Source organism: Gymnogyps californianus, chromosome Z, assembly GCF_018139145.2.
Source record: "Gymnogyps californianus isolate 813 chromosome Z, ASM1813914v2, whole genome shotgun sequence".
NCBI lineage: Eukaryota > Metazoa > Chordata > Aves > Accipitriformes > Cathartidae > Gymnogyps > Gymnogyps californianus.
In genome coordinates, this window is record NC_059500.1 from 152,460 (window position 1) to 173,227 (window position 20,768).

A 20,768-nucleotide genomic window follows, 5' to 3' on the forward strand; every position below is an offset into this window, starting at 1 on the left:
GGCGGCGGCGGCAGCGCCCACAGCGGGAGGCGGCTCACGGCGGGAGGCGGCTCACTGCCGCCGCCGGGCCCACTCCGTCGCCGGGCCCACTCCGCCGCCGGCCGCGCCGCACCGCTCCAGCGGCCGTGCGCGGCCCGGCCGAGCGAGCGGGGGTGCCCCTGAGCGCCCCCGGGAAAGCGGGACCCGCCCAATCACGGCTGTGCTTATTGCCGAGCCTTGGGGAGGGGGGGAGGGCGGTGCCGTTGCTTATCAGTAATGAGACCGCTGATTGGTTAGTGGGCGGGCCCACTCCGCCGTCCCGCCCACGCGCGCCGAGTGGGCCGCTACGCGATGGCGTCACTTCCGGCCGCCGACGCGGCCGCCGCAGCGCAGGGCCCGTGGGGCGGAGCCGCGGGAGAGGGGGACGGGGCCGCAGGGCCGAGGACGACGGCCGCGCCCGGCCCTTCCCGCCGCCCGGGGCGCCCGCCGCGGCCCTTCCCGCCCGGAGAGCAGAGGCAGCGGGGGGGGCGGGGACCGCAGGTGAGCGGGGGCGGGGGCGGGCTCGGCGGGCGGCGCCGGCACCAGCGCCAGACAAGGCGGGGGGGGGCGGCCGGGAGCGCGCCGGCGGGGGCGCGGGGGGAGGGGGTGGCAGGGAGGGCGGCGGGTGACGTGGGCGGCCGGCGCCGGGGCCGGGGCCGGGGCCGGGCGGGGCGGAGCGGAGCGGAGCGGAGAGCGCGTCTGCTGCGGGCAGCCGCCCCTTCCCGGCCTCCGCCGCGCCGCCCCGCCGCGGGCAACCCCCCCCCCCGGGCCAGCTGGAAGCCCCACGGGAGGCTGAGGTGCCCGGGAGGGCGGCGAGCTGCGGGCGGGCGGCCCCGCTGCGTGCGGGAGAGGGCGGCCGCCGGAGCCCTCCCGGCGGGAGCGCAGGAGGTCGGCACGCCGCCGGCGGTGCTGCGGGGCTTGGCGGGGCGGTGCGGAGGGCTGCGGCTGGCAGCAGCGATGGACGCTCCGCCGGGTGGCGGGGAACGCGGTCCTGCTGTGGTTGAGAAGAACCCGTAGGACAGCACGCGGTCCCGCGGGCCGGTGGGGGCCTCGCTTCTCCCGGACCCCCACCTCCCTGCGTGGGGTTTCCGTCCGCTGGGAACTCGGGGTGTCCGTGGGCCTGTTCAGGTCCGTGGGCCTGTTCAGGCGCGGGCTTGCGGCGGCAGGGTCACACCGGCGAGTGCAGAGCTCCTGCGGCGGTCGGGCGCCCCTTCTGCCAGGATCCGGTGGAACGAAGCTGGCACTTGGCCTCTGCCTCGGGACTCCTTGAAAGCCGTTGGGCTCTGACCTGGTCAAGACACGCAAAGCTGCGCTGCTGAGCGTGAGACGCTGCGTTTGACAAGGAATCTCTGGAGGGCCTTTTTGTTGTCTGTGCGGTGATGTTTGTGTAAGATGCAAAATTAAATATGTGGATGTATTTTTAACTGCTGATGATGCAAGGATGAGATGTAGATTCTGTCTTGAGAGGGACATAAAACTTGGCTATTCCAGGTGATGTAAAAAAAAAAAGTTACGACTCCATTCTTCAGGACAGCGCCTTTCAGTGCATTCAGGAATGAGCACAGGAACAACAGCCTTTCATATCTGTCAGTTAATTTAATGTTCTGGAATTTTCAGACAAACATATCTTCGGATGACATGTTATAAATTAGGTTTTACTTTCTTGTACTTGGTGTAATTATTGAATCATACTTCATCTTGTGGAGGACAGCATACAGGTGGAGAGGTGCTATGTGTACTGTTGGTGTACAAAAGTTGCATGCACACCAGTTGCTTCTCTGGAATGTATGTGTTACCTCTGTGGCATTGACCTCACTAGGTGCCAGTTTTTCTCATGGTTGTGCTAATGAAGGCAAACTCTGCAGTGGTCAAGCTGGTAATTGTGCTGCGCTCTTCTGTAAACCCATGTGTTACAAGGCAAAGGTAGACCTGGAGTGGTGTCTGTGTGAAAACAGAGAAGGAAGTTACCATCTTTGAACTGACAAAAGCTGCTTAATTTATTCCTCCACCTTTCAAAAATTACTCAGAAGGAGTTTAGTTAATTTAGCATAATATATTCAAATAATGTAAATTGTTACCCTCTAATATGACTTTTAAACAGTGTTTAAGACAATGTGTTCTTTTTAATTCTTTATTAGTACATGCTTGTATTGGGTTTCATGGCAAGGTTTTGGTAGCAGGGAAGCTGCAGGGGTGGCTTCTGTCAGAAGACACCAGAAGCTGCCCTATATCAGACAGAGCCTGTTCCAGCCAGCTCCAAGACGGACCCACTGCTGGCCAAAGCTGAGCCAGTCAGCAACAGTGGTAGCACCTCTGTGATAACATATTTAAGAAAGGGTAAAAACCACTGCGCAACAGCAGCTGGGAGAGAGGAGTGAGAAAATGTGAGAGAAACAGCCCTGCAGCCACCAAGGTCAGGGAAGAAGGAGCAGGAGGGCATGCTCCAAGCACTGGAGCAGAGATTCCCCTGCAGCCCGTGGTGAAGACCATGGTGAGGCAGGTTGTCTGCCTTCAGCCCATGGAGGTCCACGGTGGAGCAGATATCCACCTGCAGCCCATGGAGGACCCCACACAGGAGCGGGGGGACGTGCCCTGGAGGAAGCTGTGACCCCATAGGGAGGCCACACTGGAGCAGGCTCCTGGCAGGACCTGTGGACCCATGGAGAGAGGACCCCGTGCTGGAGCAGGTCTTCTGGCAGGACCTGTGGCCCATGGGGAAACCATGCTGGAGCAGTCTGTTCCTGAAGGACTGCACCCCATGGAAAGGACCCATATTGGAGCAGTTCTTGAAGAACTGCAGCCTGTGGGAAGGACCCACGTTGGAGAGGTTTGGGAAGGACTGTCTCCCATGGGAGGGACCCCACACTGGGGCAGGGGAAGAGTGTGAGGAGGAAGGAGCAGCAGAGATGAACTGTTATGAACTGACCACAACTCCCATTGCCTATCCCCCTGTGCTGCTTGGGGGGAGGAGGTAGAAGATTTGGGAGTGAAGTTGAGCCTGGGAGGAAGGAATAAGGCTGGGGGGAAGGTGTTTTGAGTTTTGTTTTTCTTTCCTTCTATCCTACTCTGTTATTTATTGGCAATAAATTAATCTTCCCCAAGTCAGATGTTTTGGATGGTAATTGGTGAATGATCTCCCTGTCCTTATCTCACCCACAAGCTTTTCATCTTACTCTCTCCCCCATCTTGCTGAGGAGGGAGAGTGAGTGAGCGGCTGTCTGGGTGTCTGATCAACCCACCACAATGCCAAAATAGACAGAACTGTGCAGTGCACCCATGTAGATTTTTTCCCTTCTGAGGGTAAAATGTTAGAAGATGAGTTTTTGAAACGAGTTTGGGAAGATCAAAAGCAGATAATTCAACAGTTCTCTTTTGAAATACAGTAGTCATCTGTTGAATCAGTTATGTGGATATAGTTATTTGCTTAGGCTGAAGATGTGTAATACTAATGAATCCATTGTGGTGGCGGCAAACTAATATTTGTTACTTCGATCTAAACCATTTCCTGGCAAATGTAGATTTATTCATTATGCAGTTAACCCTAATTTCATTGGGGTTAAAAGCTTAGACAAAGGAATCACCAAGGAAGGTGGTTGGATGGGTTTGTTTAAAATTCTTGACTTTCTGGTAAATAGTGAAGTTGAAGAGCTAGATTTAGAAATGATTGCCATATTGAGCAAGAAGACATCATGCTGGCGCCGAGCTGTCTGTGGCTGCCCTTTCCCGTGGGATCCTTGCCTGCAGACCTTTGGTTCTGCATGGTGTTTGTAGTTTGATTCATGAACTGGGGGTGATGGTAGGCAGGAGAAGCTGGCAACCGAGTTTCCTTTGCAGCGCTAGGCGTTGTTGTGAGAGGACGAAGGCAGTGACACAGACTGCCGTGGTACCATGAACCTCAAGAGAGGTTTTCTGAACTGATAACATAACTGTGAGTTCAGATCAATCCTCGTTGATGACAGTTTGTCTTCCCATGCCCTTAAATGGCTTTAGTGCCAGTTCTGTGTAGCAACATTCTCTGCTTTTCCCTTTGTAAATAAATCAAATAGTGATATTGCCTAAACAGCTTTCTTCAGGTGTTTCACTGTGCAGTGCCCAAAACCCCGTTGTGCTCTTGAGAACAGCCATTTTCTCATATCTAGATACAGTTTTTTAGCTTCCTAGGATCGAGAATAGAATCAGTGTTCTTCTTTTCCTGTTTCTTATTGCTACCTAGAAAACGCTGTGCCTTTGTAAGTTGACCAGAAAAGCATACGTCAACTCTTTTGAGAGAGACTGACACCTGTGAAAGCTAAGGTACTGACCTTGAAGCCCAAATGATGAAGTGGTTAGCCAGGAATTATAAGGAAACAGTGTTCAGTCTGTTCAGGATATAGAGCAGTACAGGTGCGTTAAATAGTGGAATTACAACAAAGAAACAAACCCCCTGGTGACAAGCTGAGATGGCACATCAAAATGCAGGAGTGTCACATTTCAGTCTCCTGTGTGTCTTCCCTCTGAAGTGTGACACTGCTGCAGGATCTGGAGACAGAGAGATGCATCACAGGGCTGGGAGGAGGTGAGTGGAAACGTCAGGAAGCAGGAGGATGGCCATGTCACAGGTAGCATCTATTTCTTCAGATAACTAAGCGTGTCTAAGAAAAATCTAGCCTTTTTTTAGGAAGCTTTTTGTTGCTACTTTCAAAGATGCTCTCTGCAGCTGGCAAGCTGTGCTGTTACTGTTTGTTAATGAGCTGGTGTTGCCACGGGTTGGACTATTTGCAGTACCTGTCAGATTGTCGTGGTTTAACCCCAGCCAGCAGCTAAGCACCACGCAGCCGCTTCCCCCTCCCCGCTTCCAGTGGGATGGGGAGGAGGATCGGAAAAAAGGTAGAACTCGTGGGTTGAGATAAGAACGGTTTAATAATGAAAGTAAAATAAAATATAATACTAACTAAGAATAATAATAATATTATAATAATTGGAATGAAAAGGAATATAACAAAAAAAAGATAAATAAAACCCAAGAAAAGACAAGTGATGCACAATGCAATTGCTCGCCACCCGCTGACCGATGCCCGAGCAGCAACCCGCCCCTCCCAGCCACCTCCCCCCGTTTATATACTGGGTATGATGTTCTATGGTATGGAATACCCCTTTGGCTAGTTGGGGTCAGCTGCCCCGGCTATGCTCACTCCCAGCTTCTTGCACACCTGCTTGCTGGCAGAGCATGGGAACCTGAAAAACCCTTAACTTAGGATAAGCGCTACTTAGCAATGACTAAAACATCAGCGTGTTATCAACGTTATTCTCACACTAAATCCAAAACACAGGACTGTACCAGCTACTAAGAAGAAAATTAACTCTATCCCAGCCAAAACCAAGACACAGATGATGAAAAAATACTAAGCCATATGCTAATCTCTTACTCTTCTCTGGAGGGCTGATGCAACCATCAGCAGCATTTGCAGTGCAGTTTATCCTTTGTGATTCTTAGACAAGTTGTAACTCATCCTCCCTGAAAATAGGGAGGTAAACTGTGTGAGTTGAACTATATGTAAAACCTGGCTAAGGAAACACCTCAAACGAGATGCTGTAAGCTCAACTGTCAGTCATGAAATTCACTAGTTGCCGGTACTTGTCAGACACACACAAAAAATGCCTTTCATGGCTGGCACTCACTGTATTGTCGCATACATGAAAGCGATGTAACACTGGAGTCTACTATAGTTGTGTGGGGCAAATCCAGAAATCATTTTAACTACTGTTAACTAAAATCCCACCATACGTTCAGTTTGAAAACACTCTCAGAGCAGAGAACGCACACCCTCTGTGTTTCAAAGTGACAAAACTTCCTGAAGATGTCAAAGAAAGTGAAGACTTCCATTTTCTTCCTGCCTCTACCCTTCCACTGTCCTGCTGACTTGTTAAAAAAACAACATAACTGATAGCAGAAAGTGCTTTCTAAAATAACACTTGTATCACTAACTCCTGTCTAGATTTATGTTTGTATTTCAGGCTTCGGGGAAGCTTTTTATGAGATGTATTATTTCAGGCACAATGGTTAAGCACAGTACAAGTGTATTGTAATGTTTTGTAAAATGTAATTTAAGCTAAGAGGCAAACAGTTATTAATATTATATTGGCACACACTCAAGTTTTGGCTATATGCCAGGGATTCCTGCAGGCTTGGTACCTAGAATATCAGGTGCTTTTAAATACAGATTGTTGGGAATGGATTTTGAGGTGCAAGTAATAAATTGTCCTTTGTTCATCTGATAAGGAAAAAACAAGTATCTAGTCTAAAGTTTTCAGTAGTGTATTTGTATGTGAGATTTCTTCCGATATCATTCTACTGAATGGTATAGTTGAGGCAGCTTTTGTTGTTGGTTTTAGTAACACAAAATCAATTACTTTGCAAACTTTTTCAAAGCTTCTTTAGGGGGAACTTGAGGTTGCATTTGATTTTTTTTTTTTTTGTTTGTTTGACTATGTGTGTTTGACTTCTTAACAGTGGCTCAGGATTGCAGTGTAATCTAAACTGTGTCCTTTAGTATTGGACATAGTAATAAAATTTTAAATAGATCATTATTCGGAGTTGTTATTTTTCACACTATAGTGTGTTAACTTTAACTTTTTTTTAAAGAAATGAGAGAAAAATTTTTGATTCTGCAGTAGTTTCAGTGCAAGTGTACATCAATACTTGCCTTGTCCCATCTTGCTGCCACGTAAGTATTAAAGCAGAGGGATTTGATGGAAAAAGGGGCTGTAAGTCTACGTAGTATTATCAATGCTAATCTTTCAAGAAATAGAAAGAAACCATATGAAGAAATTATTACCATTAGAAGTAGTAGAAATATGTGCTAATAAAACCTGAATTCCTATGGAAAAATCTATAGTGTCCCTCCTCCTGCTACATGATTGTGTTACCAGCTGTCCCTTGTATTTCCTACCTGCCTGGCTGGGCTGATGGCTGCACAAGTGCCTTATTCATAGCTGTGTGTGCAAACTGGCCAGCTGGCTGGTTTTGGTTTTGGGTGGTTTTGTGTTGTTTGAGAGAATAAGGGAATTAATTATGACTCTGTGAGAAGTAGTTCTTATAAGTTTGGCTGCTTCTGTAACCAGACACCAACTTCAACAAAAAATGTGGGAATTCAGTATCTAATCTCCTCTTTGTTAAATTTGGTTGGAGTTGACAAAGAGACTCTGAGGTTAATAGCTAATGGGAAATTAATAAACTGGCTGGGTGATTGTAAATGGTAGATCTTTTTTCCTAGAATTTCAAAACACTTGCACATCATCTTCCCAATTAGGTATTTTTAATCCTGATGCTTTCTTCATATGGAAGGCTTAGTTTAAGAAATGTAAGCCTTATCTTCATCCACATATATGAGGAATATTTTACTGTGTGCCACCATGAATGTTCGGTTACGTGATCAAGCTCTTCTGCACAGCCCCAAGGGAGCTTGGAGAGGCAGTGGCAGGAGGGGGAGCCCAAACAGTACCCTGCGGGGCTGCTCCCAAGCCCATCCCTGGAGCCAGCCCATCACAGGCCCATCTCCACAAGCCCAGAGGAGCACGGGGGCACAGGCGGGAAGCCAAATCAAGGACCCTGAGAAAGGAGCACCCTGTCCAGGCCCCTGCAAGGGCAGTCCCAGCAGAGCCTCTGCCCAGTGTTCGTTGTACTAAGGGGGTTGCTGCCCACTGCTGGGACACATGGGCTGCAGGGAAAACCAGTTTGGGATCTGACAGGACTTACTACAGGATGTTTAGGGGAGGAACTAAGACTGAGGCAAAGGAGGAGTTTAGGGGATTTGGGGAGGAACAAGTGTTGAAATATAGAGGGCGAATGGGATGAAAAGGGCCGGTCGCGTGTAGACAGTTGGCTGATCAGTGTGCTTGCCTGGCCATGCCCTGCACCTGATCAGCACCGTCTGTCCCGCTCCGTATTAAATTCCTTCCTGGCTCTGTCCTGGGTGAGGGCACTCTGGTTGGTGTGAGTGCAGCCACAGGGCGGGGGGGTCCCTGTGTCCGTGGGGCACTGACTGGAGCAAGTGCGGATGTGCGAGTGTCTGATGGCCAGCGAAGATCAACCTGGATGAGCCGGTGAAGTGGCCTCAGAGCAGGGGGGTCCGTGGGTCCCTAAAGGCAGCTCTGGGTGTGAGAGCACCTGTGTCTATAGGGGCAAGAACATGGCGGGGTCAGCTGTGGGACCAGGGGAGTCCTGGTTGGCTCTGTGTACCTGTGACAGTCTGTACTGGCAGCTGGAGCCAGGCTGTGGTCTCGGGGACTTGTATGTCTGCAGACTGGGGATGGGGAGACTGGGACACAGGGGACAGCTACTGGGAGGGCCAGCTGCTGGAGGGGTCCACCTCGTACGCCTGTATGTATGTTCTCACAGGTGGACTTCTATCCTGCCCAGCCAGAGAGAAGAGCAGGACAAAGCCTCTGGTGCTGCCTGTGTTCGTGTGAGTGCTGAGGGTGTCCCATAGTGTATACGTGTGCTCTCTGCATTGGTGCCTGCTGGGAATGCATCTTCTGCTCTCCTGCTGGGACCTGGGGAAGTTTAGCAGCAGCAGCCTCACCTCTCTTGGGCTGTTGGATCTGCTGTGGTATGTTTTTCTCTAGCAGTGAAGAGGCAAGTTCAGTATTTAAATATCTACTGAGTGCACTTTTTATTCAAAGGTTAATTATCTTTTTAAGCATATAATCAAAATGCCAGGGAGAAAATGCTTCCTTACTCATTTTTACGAAATCAATCTTACATTAAAAAAATCCATAGTTCTCTCCTAAAACTCTTCTGAAAATACCAAAGCAAGCTGTAAAATTGGAAGCCAGAGAGGTAAGTGTATATAAAACTATGCCTCCAGTGTCTTGTGGTTTAGTGCCTTCCCCAGGTAGAGGTGGTGTCTGAATATTTAATAGCTCTCAATTGATTTTTCTTCAATGAGTCTATGTAATGGCTGTTGAATTCATGTGGCAAGGAGTTCTGTAGCTTTACTGTGTTACGTGAAGGAGTGTTTCTTTGGTTCTGACCCTGCTGGTTTCATTTCATAGGTCTTAGTCCAGGGACAGGCAGAATGGTTGTTTTCCAGTCAGGATTTCATAGATGTTTTTCCATTGCTTGCCCTTAAAACTTTCCTGGCTCTGACTATTTGTTTTTATAGTAAAATTACTTGTAGCTAAACAATTTGGTATAGTTTCTTTTCAGTTGTGGTCATTTGTTTGATTATAAAACTAAGCTGTTCCCTTTCCTGCTGCTCTCCAAAAGGCCGCTGGACTCGATGTCTGCTGTTTGTACCACTGATGCCTCCCCTGAGTCCCACTGACTGGATCTGATTCAGCGGAAGATTTCATCTAACATTCCCTGGTCCCCAGAATGTGAACTGGAGCTGGCTGTGAGCCTCACGAAGGCTGCAGAGACTGGCTACTGAAACCACTCACTACTCAGTTGGGAGCATCTCTGTCCTTCATCCGAATAGGCATTCGCACACCGTGTGATGGGATGCCACCCATTACATGCTGGAGATGTTGGGTCGTTTGATAGGGGAATGACGGGGATGTGCAGCCCATGGGTCGTTCAGGGGAGTCTTCATAGCCAGCTGTTGCTGAAAGGCGAGGTATCACTGAAGCAGGAGGGGAAGACAGACCGAATGCGCGTATCCAGAAATACACCACTCTTGTATATTTTGGTATTGACTTAAATGCATTGCATGTATTTAGTAACCTGAAGTAGCTGATATCTCACCAAATGTGGTATGTGGATAGAATGCAGTATATACGACTCAAATCTAGGTTTATAATTTTCAGTTGATCTTGTACAAGATCTCAGCTTCACTGTGGGGTCTGTGTTTGTTGATTGTGGTTCGAGGACTTCAGCCTTTATGGTGTGGTGAAAGTTAAATACGAAGCCAAATTAATGTTATTTGAAGCAAAACTGGAGTTTGTCTTGTTTCAGGTGCACAAAGGATGCAATCACTTTCAGTGACTGTAAGCAAGGACTCTGAATTCTGAAATCCCAAATCATTGGTCAAAACAATGATTCTTACCTGTTTTCTCTGGTTCAAATACATATTGCTGCCTGGGCAGAAATACCTTGGACCATCCCTATAACCCATCTTACTTTCTGGAGTCCAGCTCAATCTTTTTACTGATGTGAAATCCTGTCCTCATGTTGTTTGGCGTTTTCCACCTCCAGTCTTCTCTGGGCATTGGTTCGAATGTGTTATTACATAGCCTTTTGAAGCACACCACCTCCTGGGACTGGCTTGATAAGGGCAATGCATGAGTTCTCAAGTATTTTTTATCTTCTAGAGTGCGTTTCCTAAAATTACCTAAAGCAGTGCACAGACTGGGAACTGCTTGGGTGCTTGTGAACAGCTTGCTTCTGACGACCCTTGAAGCTGGAGCAGTTGCTGCTGGGCCCTGTGCTTTCTGCAGCGAAGGTACAAGTGGAACAATTTCGTTCTTGGTTGGAAATGGGGCACAGCAAAGCGCTCCCATCTTAGCTGCCTTTGTAGGTGGTGGTGCTGATGGTTCAGCACTGCTGCATTTTGGAAAGTCACTGTAGTTAATACCACGGTGTCCTCCAGTTCTGGTCCTTAGGGAAAGGAGATCCCTTGCCTCTCCTGGTGTGGTGGGTGCCTGGCGTTTTCCAGGGTGTCTGCCGGTGGGCTGTAGCATTGTACACTGTGTGGATCAGCCCTGCATATAGCCATACAACTGTGAAATGGTTCCTTGGAGCTGTCACTCTTGACTGGGGAGTGAAGTGAAAAGAAAGTTGACCAACATCCAGCCCCGCCAAGAGCACACTGATGCTATAGTGATGGTACTCTAAATGGACCGAGAGTTTCTTTGTTGCTCTGGCAACTGTTGCCCCCCATCTCCTCCTGCTCCTCTCTCCAAATCCCCCTTAGATCCTGTGTTTTAGTCCTGTGAAACCAAGGACAGCGTTATCTCTGGCATAACACCTGGCCCATCTCAGAGGTGAGCAAAAGAAGATAAATGAAGAATTGTTTGGCAGTCCCCTCTCAACTTTCCAGAGACGCCTGGCTGGAGGGGAGCTTTCCTTACAGAGGAGGCAGTCCCTGCACGGTGCTTGCTGGAACAAAGGAGTGCATGAGTTTAACCAGGTGTGCCTGAGCAGCAAAGGCAGACAGGGATGTAGCAGCACTGCTCACAAAGCAGCCCTGGCCTCTGCCACATTCCAGACATTTCCTGCCAGGACTTGTGGCTCTTGTCACAGGCTCCCTGTCTTCCTTTTGTCCAGCTGCCTGAGGTCAGTGAGTTTCAGGGTCTGCTCTTTTGTTCCTCCCTCCTCCTACAACCACCAGGAGGGATTTCCTCACTTTCCCTTGTGTTATACTTCTCTCAGAGAAAATGTGTAGAAATAAAAACTGTGCAATTCCAAAGTTTGTCTTGTTTAACTTTTTTTTGTTTGAAAATGTCATCTTATTTTTTACTGTCAAATACGCATTGGTAGTGAAAGATAAATAAAATCACCTATTATCTGTATTCCTATTTCTTACTAAAAAAACCCGGCAAACTAAAATTACCCTGTTTTATTACATAACTTCATTTATAGAGATATGGGAGACTGTGACACAGTACTTAAGCACCGTAATGAGATTTAATTATTTCAGGCATCATAGCCTTAGTGCTGCCAAATTAGGGGATTTTTGATGCTGCCGGTAAGCCTGGACCCTCACCATTGCTGGAAAGCAAAAAGTGTAATTTATTTCTTTCTTCTTTTTAAAGTACACAGGAACCAATTACAATTGGAGGCAACAGATTTTTGCCAGCAGAAGTTTCGGCTTTTCAGTGTTTAGGTAAAACTGTGGTTCTTTGTGAGCCTGTATCCTTTGGAGAGGGGCAAGGTTCTTTGTCCAGTGGACTCGGTGGTGAAATCTCTCTCCAGCAAAGATCTGAAAAGTGTATGTCGTGTGCCTTAGAGAAGGAGGAGGTGGGTGAATGCCAGCTGCCTCTTGGCTGGGGAGCAGCACCTGCTCTTATATTTGCTCCCGCCTGGCAGCTGAGGCAGGCAGGGGCTGTTGCCTGAGATTTTTTTGTGACCTAATGGTTTTAGCCTTTGTGCTTTTATGTTAGTTTGTCACCTCTTCTGGCATGAATTCAGATCTCTTTGCCTACTATACTACCAATCCCCTTAATTTTATGTAGCCTGACGCTAGTCCAAGTGCAGCAAAAGCCGCAAACTTGAGCAGGTCCCTTTGTCCAGGTTGCCCCTAAGGGATTTCGTAAGCCTGGGAATCAGAAAATGGTAGCTGTTCATCACACAGTAGTGTCCATAGTAGCCTCAAGACAGGCTAAAAATGGAGAGTCTGCATTTAAGGCCTTCCTACCTGAGAGCTGTCTGTAGTCTCCTGTCCCTGACAATGCAAAACTTTGTTATTTAATGACAAGAAGTGTTACAGAGCAGAATTACTCTGCCCATCCCTTCCGTAGCTATTGGAGACACTGGCAAGTTTTGACTGAGGAGACTAGTATTTTAAGTCCAACATGCTTTATAGCTGTGGGCATAATAGAAAAGGGGGCCTAGCTTTGTACCCTTGCTGGATGGAGAACCCAGCATATGTTCAGCTCATGCTTGTTCTGCTCTGCCAGCAGATGGTGTGACTGGGAAACCTCGCTCAGCCCCCGGCCCACCCTGAGCTTCCTCTGGGGTCTGGGGGGGATTCGGTCTGATGGGGTGCGGAGTGGGAGCAAGCATGGTTATTGTGCAGAGAGTGAGGGCACACAGAGCATGTGTTAACTTCGTTTTGTAATGAGAAACCTAATCTCATGCTGCTTGCAGAGTAACTCCTGAACTAGTTCAAAAGAAGTGTATTCTTTATAAGAGAGGGTCGAGAACCCTTCCACTTTCCCTTGACATGTTAATAGTGATAATCCAAGGCTGGGGAACGTTGCACATGTACTTTCCTAGTTTGAGCTGAGCTGCTGCTGGAAGCCCATGGATCTTTCTAATTCTACAGCTGCCTGCTTCCGTATGCGTAAGTGTGTAAATTCATCAGTGATCTTCTGTGTATTGCTTGGCTTTTTGGCCTTTACCAGCACGGCCTTACAGCAGTATGTGTTTTGAAGGTGGTAGTCCCCAGTCTGCCCCGCCTCCGTTATTGCCTTTTGCCTTGCAGCGAAGGACAGCGCAGAGCTTTGAGCTTCTGCAGGCTGAGGGAGCCTTTGTGGCCACGTACTGCTGTTGCTCCATGCCTGCGATCTCTGGAGTTGCTCTTTGCATATCTGAGGTTTTGCTTTTTCTGCTGATCCTTCCAAGTAAATAGTTAATCTGTGTCCATCCAGGTGAACAAAATTGCAAAGTAATTAACAATCTACATCAACAGCTGTACCTGTTTTCCTCTGAATGAATATGAGTATTGGGCAGCCAGTGTCTCTGGCCTGAGCATACCTTCTGAGCAAAGTTGTTACGTAAAGTGAAACACCTGCGAAGAGTTTGAAACACAGACATTATTTCTGAGCAAACTTTACTGATCAAACGTCATGTCATGGTTTAAGCCCAGCCTGCAACTAAGTACCATGCGGCTGCTTGCTCACTCCCTGCGCCCCCCCCCGCCCCGGTGGGATGGGGAGGAGAATTGGAAGAAAAAGGTAAAACCTCGTGGGTTGAGATAAGAACAGGTTAATAGGACAACACAAGGAGAGAAGAAATAGTAATAACAATAATACTAATACAATAATATATAAAGCGAGTGATACACAATGCCATTGCTCACCACCTGGAAAACTATGCTCAGCCCATTCCCGAGCCACAATCCCTCCTCCCCGGCCAGCTCCCTCAGTTTATATACTGAGCATGATGTCATATGGTATCCAGTATCCCTTTGGTTAGTTCAGGTCAGCTATCCTGGCTGTGCCCCCTCCCAGCTTCTTGTGAAAATTAACCCTATCCCAGCTGAACCCAGGACACGTGACTATGGGAAGCTTTGTATGCAATTTACTCATATAGCTTGTGACCGTGCACATATGCAAATGCAGCATATGGTTTGTTCACAACATGTGTGCATTTGAGGACAGAATTTCTAAATTGGCAGTCTTGCATTTGATCCCTCTTCAAAAGTATAATTTTTTCTATGTGACCTTTTATTTTAGCTGCTTTACAGTCTTCTTGTGTCACATGATACTGTGGTATTGCTATTGAAAAATAAACGTGAACACAAAAATGTGTGTGTGTATGCCCTATACACGCAACCTTTCTGTTCCCTAAATCTTACACTTTGTTGATTTGTCATGAGAAAAAGTAGAGATATCACCGAAAGTCACCTATTTAGTCTTAAGGTGAGTCTACTAAGGTTTGATTTATGTTCTGTTAGTGGAAATTTAAGAAAAAAACACCCTTGAGTTTGTCTGGTTGTCTTATTGAGTAGTGCATAATTTTATCAAAAGCTTCCTATAGCTTCCGTATGGACCAAGAAGGTTCATAAAGAATAGCAAGTATGGAGATGGCTCTTAATGTTGGCAAACTTTTCTGTCTTACTGCCATTTTATTTATTTTGTGGGAGAAACAGAGGACTTTCAGTGCATCCCAGCTGATAAACTATAGTGAATAAGAAAATTGTATTGCGCTTCTGATGGCTAAAGGTGGCAGTTTGAGATAAGAGCTGACCACTTGTTCCAGTGCAGAAGTGTCTCCCTTCTTTTCCATTAACTCTTTTCTGTGTTTCTGTGTTGAAAGCAGATACCTGAATGACAGTTCTGCACAGTAGCTGAGAAACTGTGCAGAAAGTCGTTTCCAGAAGGTGAAGCTGGATTAAATGAGATGAGAATTAAAGTTCAGACTTTTCAGTGGGAGGTTATCTAATAACTTGAGCAATTTATCAAAGGTTGCAGTAGATTATTCACAATTAGATTTTTTTTAAAACCAGCATTAAATATTTTCTAAAGAGTGTGTTTTAGTTTGGACAGGAGCTAACGGAGGTGAAATGACCTGCATTACTCAGTTTGCAGCAGAGCTGCCTGTGACATGTCTGATGCTGAGGCGGCTGTTATACTAGGTCACCTCCACGGCAGAACCTGTGTTTTCTTCCTCGTCCTCCTCTGCAAGATTGCCAGCTTTGATACAGTACCAATGTGGCAGTGGTAAATTAAGATCAGTTATTGTTCATCTGTCTTTCAGCTGTCATCTTTAATTTTTAAACCCGGTTTCTCTGTGGTCTGACTAGGACTTCAGCCATTTTTAATATTATAGTTTCTTCTGTTTTGTTTTATAGGATCATGGATTTTCCAGGACACTTTGAGCAAATCTTTCAGCAGCTCAACTACCAGAGGCTTCATGGCCAGCTTTGCGACTGTGTCATTGTGGTGGGAAACAGGCATTTCAAAGCCCATCGCTCTGTTTTGGCAGCATGTAGCACACATTTCCGAGCTCTGTTTACTGTAGCAGAAGGAGATCAGACTATGAATATGATTCAGCTGGACAGTGAAGTGGTGACGGCAGAAGCTTTTGCTGCTCTGATAGACATGATGTATACTTCCACACTAATGCTTGGGGAGAGCAACGTTATGGATGTGTTGCTGGCTGCTTCTCACTTACATTTGAACTCTGTTGTTAAAGCATGCAAACACTACCTTACTACCAGAACGCTGCCGATGTCTCCACCGAGTGATAGAGTTCAAGAGCAAAATGCGCGCATGCAGAGGTCTTTCATGCTCCAGCAGCTTGGACTGAGCATCGTGAGCTCTGCCTTAAATTCCACTCAGAGCACAGAGGAACAACCAAATACTATGAGCTCCTCGATGAGAAGTAACATTGAGCAGCGCACTACTTTTCCCATCCGTCGTCTCCACAAACGTAAACAGTCTTCTGAAGATCGGGCCAGACAGCGCATCAGGCCTACCATGGATGAGTCTGTTTCTGATGTGACTGCAGAGAGCGGGCAGTCAGTAGTTCATTCACGGGAAGATTTCTTCTCGCCAGATTCACTGAAGATTGTGGACAACTCTAAGGCCGATGCTGTTGCTGATAACCAGGAGGATAATACTATTATGTTTGATCAGTCCTTCAGTGCTCAGGAAGATGCTCAAGTGCCCAGCCAGTCTGACAACAGCGGAGGAAACATTTCACAGATGTCCATGGCATCCCAGGCAACGCAGGTGGAAACCAGCTTTGACCAGGAGGCTGCTTCTGAGAAGAACAACTTCCCATGTGAGAATCCAGAGGTCAGTCTGAACGAAAAGGAGCACATGAGGGTGGTGGTGAAGTCTGAGCCCTTGAGTTCCCCGGAGCCTCAAGACGAGGTGAGCGATGTAACTTCCCAAGCAGAGGGCAGTGAGTCTGTTGAAGTGGAAGGAGGAGTAGTGAGCGCAGAGAAGATAGAACTGAGTCCCGAGAGCAGTGATCGTAGCTTTTCTGACCCACAGTCCAGTACTGATAGGGTGGGAGACATCCATATTATGGAGGTGTCAAATAACCTGGAACACAAGTCTACTTTCAGTATCTCAAATTTTCTGAATAAAAGCAGAGGTGGTGGCTTCGGTGCTAGTCAAAACAGCGATGACAACATTCCAAATACCACCAGTGACTGCAGAATGGACAGTGATGCCTCTTATCTGATGAGTCCAGAGTCGGGGCCTGCTGGCGGCCATTCATCTGCCACCATCTCTCATGTCGAGAATCCGTTTAGTGAGCCTGCAGACTCTCATTTTGTTAGACCAATGCAGGATGTGATGGGTCTCCCCTGTGTACAGACTTCTGGGTACCGGGCAGCGGAACAGTTTGGCATGGATTTTCCACGGTCGGGCTTGGGCTTGCACTCCCTGTCAAGGGCAATGATGGGCTCAGTAAGAGGTGGAGCTAGCAGCTTTCCTGGCTACCGCCGCATAGCCCCCAAAATGCCTGTGGTGACCTCTGTCAGGAGCTCCCAACTGCAAGATAACTCATCCAGTTCCCAGCTGATCATGAATGGGACCACTTCTTTTGAAAATGGGCATCCGTCACAACCTGGTCCACCACAGCTGACGAGGGCATCTGCAGACGTCCTTTCGAAATGCAAGAAGGCCTTATCTGAGCACAATGTCTTGGTTGTAGAAGGTGCACGCAAGTATGCATGCAAGATCTGCTGCAAGACGTTTTTGACCTTGACAGACTGCAAGAAACACATCCGTGTGCACACAGGAGAAAAGCCTTACGCCTGCCTGAAGTGCGGCAAGCGGTTCAGCCAGTCCAGCCACCTGTATAAACACTCCAAGACAACCTGCCTGAGGTGGCAGAGCAGCAATCTGCCTAGCACTTTGCTTTAACCTTCTCCACACCGGGCCTGAAGGAGAATGCCAGTGCAGACGTCTAGCTCCCTGAAGCACCGCAGGAACATGAACACTATTTTCTTCAAGGCTGCAGGCTCAGAGGCTGCTCTTGTTGGTCAGTGAACACTTACGTGTGATTGTGCCACACACACAAAAGTCTTGGTTCTGTCAATTGGGGATATTACTGTACCTACCTCACAGGGGTGTTGTGAGGCTTAAACAGCTGTAAGCAAAGAACTTGGAGATCCTCAGAAGTCACACTGCAGATGTGTGAAGCGTTACTATGATGTACGTTCAGGCCTTGGGCTGACGGGGATACAATTCGTAAAGCTAAGCAGTTCCTTTGCAGGACAGAGGGGTGAGAGCGTAGTTATCTCATGAAGTAGCACGTTTCAAGAATGAGAAACTGAAGTGCAAATTTCCTCTTTTTTTTTTCTAAAGTATTTTGTAAAAGTGAAAGCATTTAAATAAATGACCTGTAAAACAAGTTGCTGCATTATGTATGGACAGTAATGCAAGAGCTGTTTACTGTAACTAACGCAGACTGCGTATCCTTAAAAGAGAAAAACAACTTTGGATGCACCTGTCTGACATAATGCTTTAAAATATGCTAATTATAAAAATAGTTCTAGGATTATGAATGTATGTTTGGCCGTTTTGTAGTAAAGGACACTGTGTAATGAAGGTGCTTAAATTAAATCCAAGACAAGTAACTTTTGGACTGCCAGATGTATATATACTTTGAATACAGCAAGATCTGGATGTTTGACTGATTTTTTCTGTAGAAACTTGTATTAAGTGGTAAGTGAAGTACTGTTTCTTGTTTGTGCTATTCTTAGCAGTATTTTAACCAATTTGTATCTCCTATGTTAAAATTCTATATACACAGAAGTCTGAAAAGAGCTTGTCTTTGTCTGCTTTGTTATTTTGAGAGAGAGAGATAATTTGTGATGGCTTTTTTTACTGTGTAAGATAGTCTTTTGCTGTTTCCAGATGCTCATAGTCAATCTGATCCCCGTTACTGCATAAGCATATTGTCCTTTTCTGACACTCTTATCTTCAGGCTTTAATTTCCTCCTCTGTACACTTACTTTCCTTCACAACTATGGATTGTTCCTCAGATCAAACCAGTCAGGAATGATCCTCATTTGCCATATTTATTTATGTCTCTCTATAAAATGTAGTTGTCAAATCCAGTCCTTCCACTTAAAGTAGTGTCATAAATGTACTTTTCCACATAAATTAAAAAAATCTAGCATAAATCTAATTTAAAAAAATAGCACTGTACACTTTGTATAGCAGAAATTCAGTGATTGTTATTCTTCAAGTGAATCGTGTAAATCTTGTTTTAATTTCCTCCTCTTTGATACCATTGTAACTAATACTGTCTGCAGTCTCTTTTTCTTTGTTAAAGATGCACATGAACTAACTACTGGTGTTCAGCATATTAGGTTTCTAAATAAAATTCTGGAGCACTTCTGCTGATAAATGTTGCTCTACCATATAGGAGTTGGGTCAGGGCTACAGCATGTCTGTTCTGCTCAGGAGAGACAGAGGATTTGCATTTCCTGGTATCTAAGTCACAGAGCAACAGCTTTCCATTAATATAAAAAAAATTTGCAAACCTTCCCCTCTTTATTTTATTCTGTATAGCAAATGTATCCTGTGTGATGATATTCAGCAGTTTTATGGGGTTTGTGCTACCTAATAGTTAGCCTCCTTAAACACCTTGGACTTCTGTTTGGATAAACTGAAAATAAAATCCTAATCCACAGTCCTGTACGTCATTTAGCAGGATGAACTATCAAAACTGTTGAAGCACAGAAACCAAACAGTCATTATCAGACCAAAGGAAACATGGAAATCTTTCTGTACTTGGCTTTCTGTGAAACAGTAGTCTGCTAATGAAGAAATGTGTCTTCATCTCTAATTACACCACTTTACATTGAAAAAAAAATGCCAAATGTCTGTCAACGTGTCATTTGCACCTTGAGCATCCAGAGTAAACAGGAACATGGAAGCATAGTGAATGATTGGAGTAATTCCTTTAAAATGTTAAGATTTTGTTATAGGATTTATTTAATGGTCATATTTCTGGCTCTTGATTTTATAAGCATTAAGGAAATGTGCTGCATTTTTTAGAGCATTAGGATATGCCACATTTGTTTGATGATAATTTTGATATCAGGGGACTAACAGCATTGAGCTATACTAAACAATCTCACTGAAACATCAATAAAATGCAGTATTTTGTACTTTAATATTTTCTTGTGTCGCCTTATTAGTAATGTTCCGATTGTTTCATCTTCCTTGCATTTCTAGTGTTTTAAAAATAGGGGTTTTTTTACATTTTCTATCTGTTTCCTATAGCACATCCAAATTCCTTGAATTCTTACAACACATAGAAATAAAGCATCTATGTAAGTAAGGAGATTAGAGTAATTAAGAACTAATATGAGCAGATAAACATTTAACTGTACTTTTGATCTGTTTTTATAAAAACTGTAATGTCATTGTGAAATATCAGACCTGTGCAGGAGGACTTCTGTCTTCTTCCTTTAAGAAAAAATTCAACTTGGAGCATTTTCGGAAGTAGCAACTTTAAATTTCATTATTCATTGACATCTAGTGCATCTGGAGGAGCACACTGCAAACCCAGGAGCCTGTGGCTGGCTTGTTGCTTTCCTAGTCTTCCGGTATGAAGCAATATCTCAGAATGGTATCTCCACTTAGCTGTCCCCTACTGTAAAATGAGAGCATCTCATCTCAAAGCTTGGTAACATTGTCAAAGAGCTTATCAGCCTGACTTTTGTTCAAAATTTAACTTTACAAATGCAACAGTGATATCTCATGTGAAGATGTCAGTATGTGAGTATTATGAAACATCTGAAAATAAACCCTACATTTTTGTGCTGCTGTGTCTGACTTGATTTACTTGTTTATGTTATCCTGGTGTCTTTGCCAACAGTATATAATGGATTGACTAAACAAGTAATGCTTGTATGTTAGCTGATTGGGCTCTTTGCGTTACTAGATCACTTGGCAGTGCAAAATAATCCTATTGAAATGTAGGCGCACACGTAGGCATTTTTGTCAAATGAGGCCAAGCGCATTGTGCTGCTCGTGGCTGGCCTCCTGCTTCATGCTGAGGCTTTGCTGATTTTGAGAGGACATGTAATACCTAATCAACAAGAAACGGGTCCGTATTTGAGCGAGTGTAAAGTCTTGAAGGACTGCGTTGTCCCATCAACGCTTTGTGACCTAGTTTGAACCAGCAGAGTGCGGCTGGACTTCACCATAGTGGCTCTGACCAGGCTCAGGGTGGTTTAGAGTCTCATGGAGCAACTGTCTCAGTGTGGTGGGCTGTCTTCTGGCCAGCTCTCTGCTCTGGTGGTGACATTAATGTTTCATGCAGATCATTTGAGATGCCCTGCGGCTCGCTGACCTACTTGCAGGGATTCTTGCTCCTGCCGCAGCCTTGATGGGAAGGGGCACGTTGCCTG

General features: G+C 46.1%; 1 protein-coding gene across 1 annotated transcript; it reads left to right on the plus strand.

Annotated features, from left to right (window-relative positions):
- The first annotated feature begins 467 nt into the window (after positions 1–467).
- ZBTB5 (zinc finger and BTB domain containing 5) lies at positions 468–20,161 on the plus strand. Its single transcript, XM_050913538.1, has 2 exons — positions 468–519; positions 15,234–20,161. Exon 2 carries the CDS (start codon positions 15,238–15,240, stop codon positions 17,260–17,262), a length of 2,025 nt encoding a protein of 674 aa, XP_050769495.1. The 5' UTR covers positions 468–519; positions 15,234–15,237; the 3' UTR covers positions 17,263–20,161.
- The last annotated feature ends 607 nt before the right edge of the window (positions 20,162–20,768 follow it).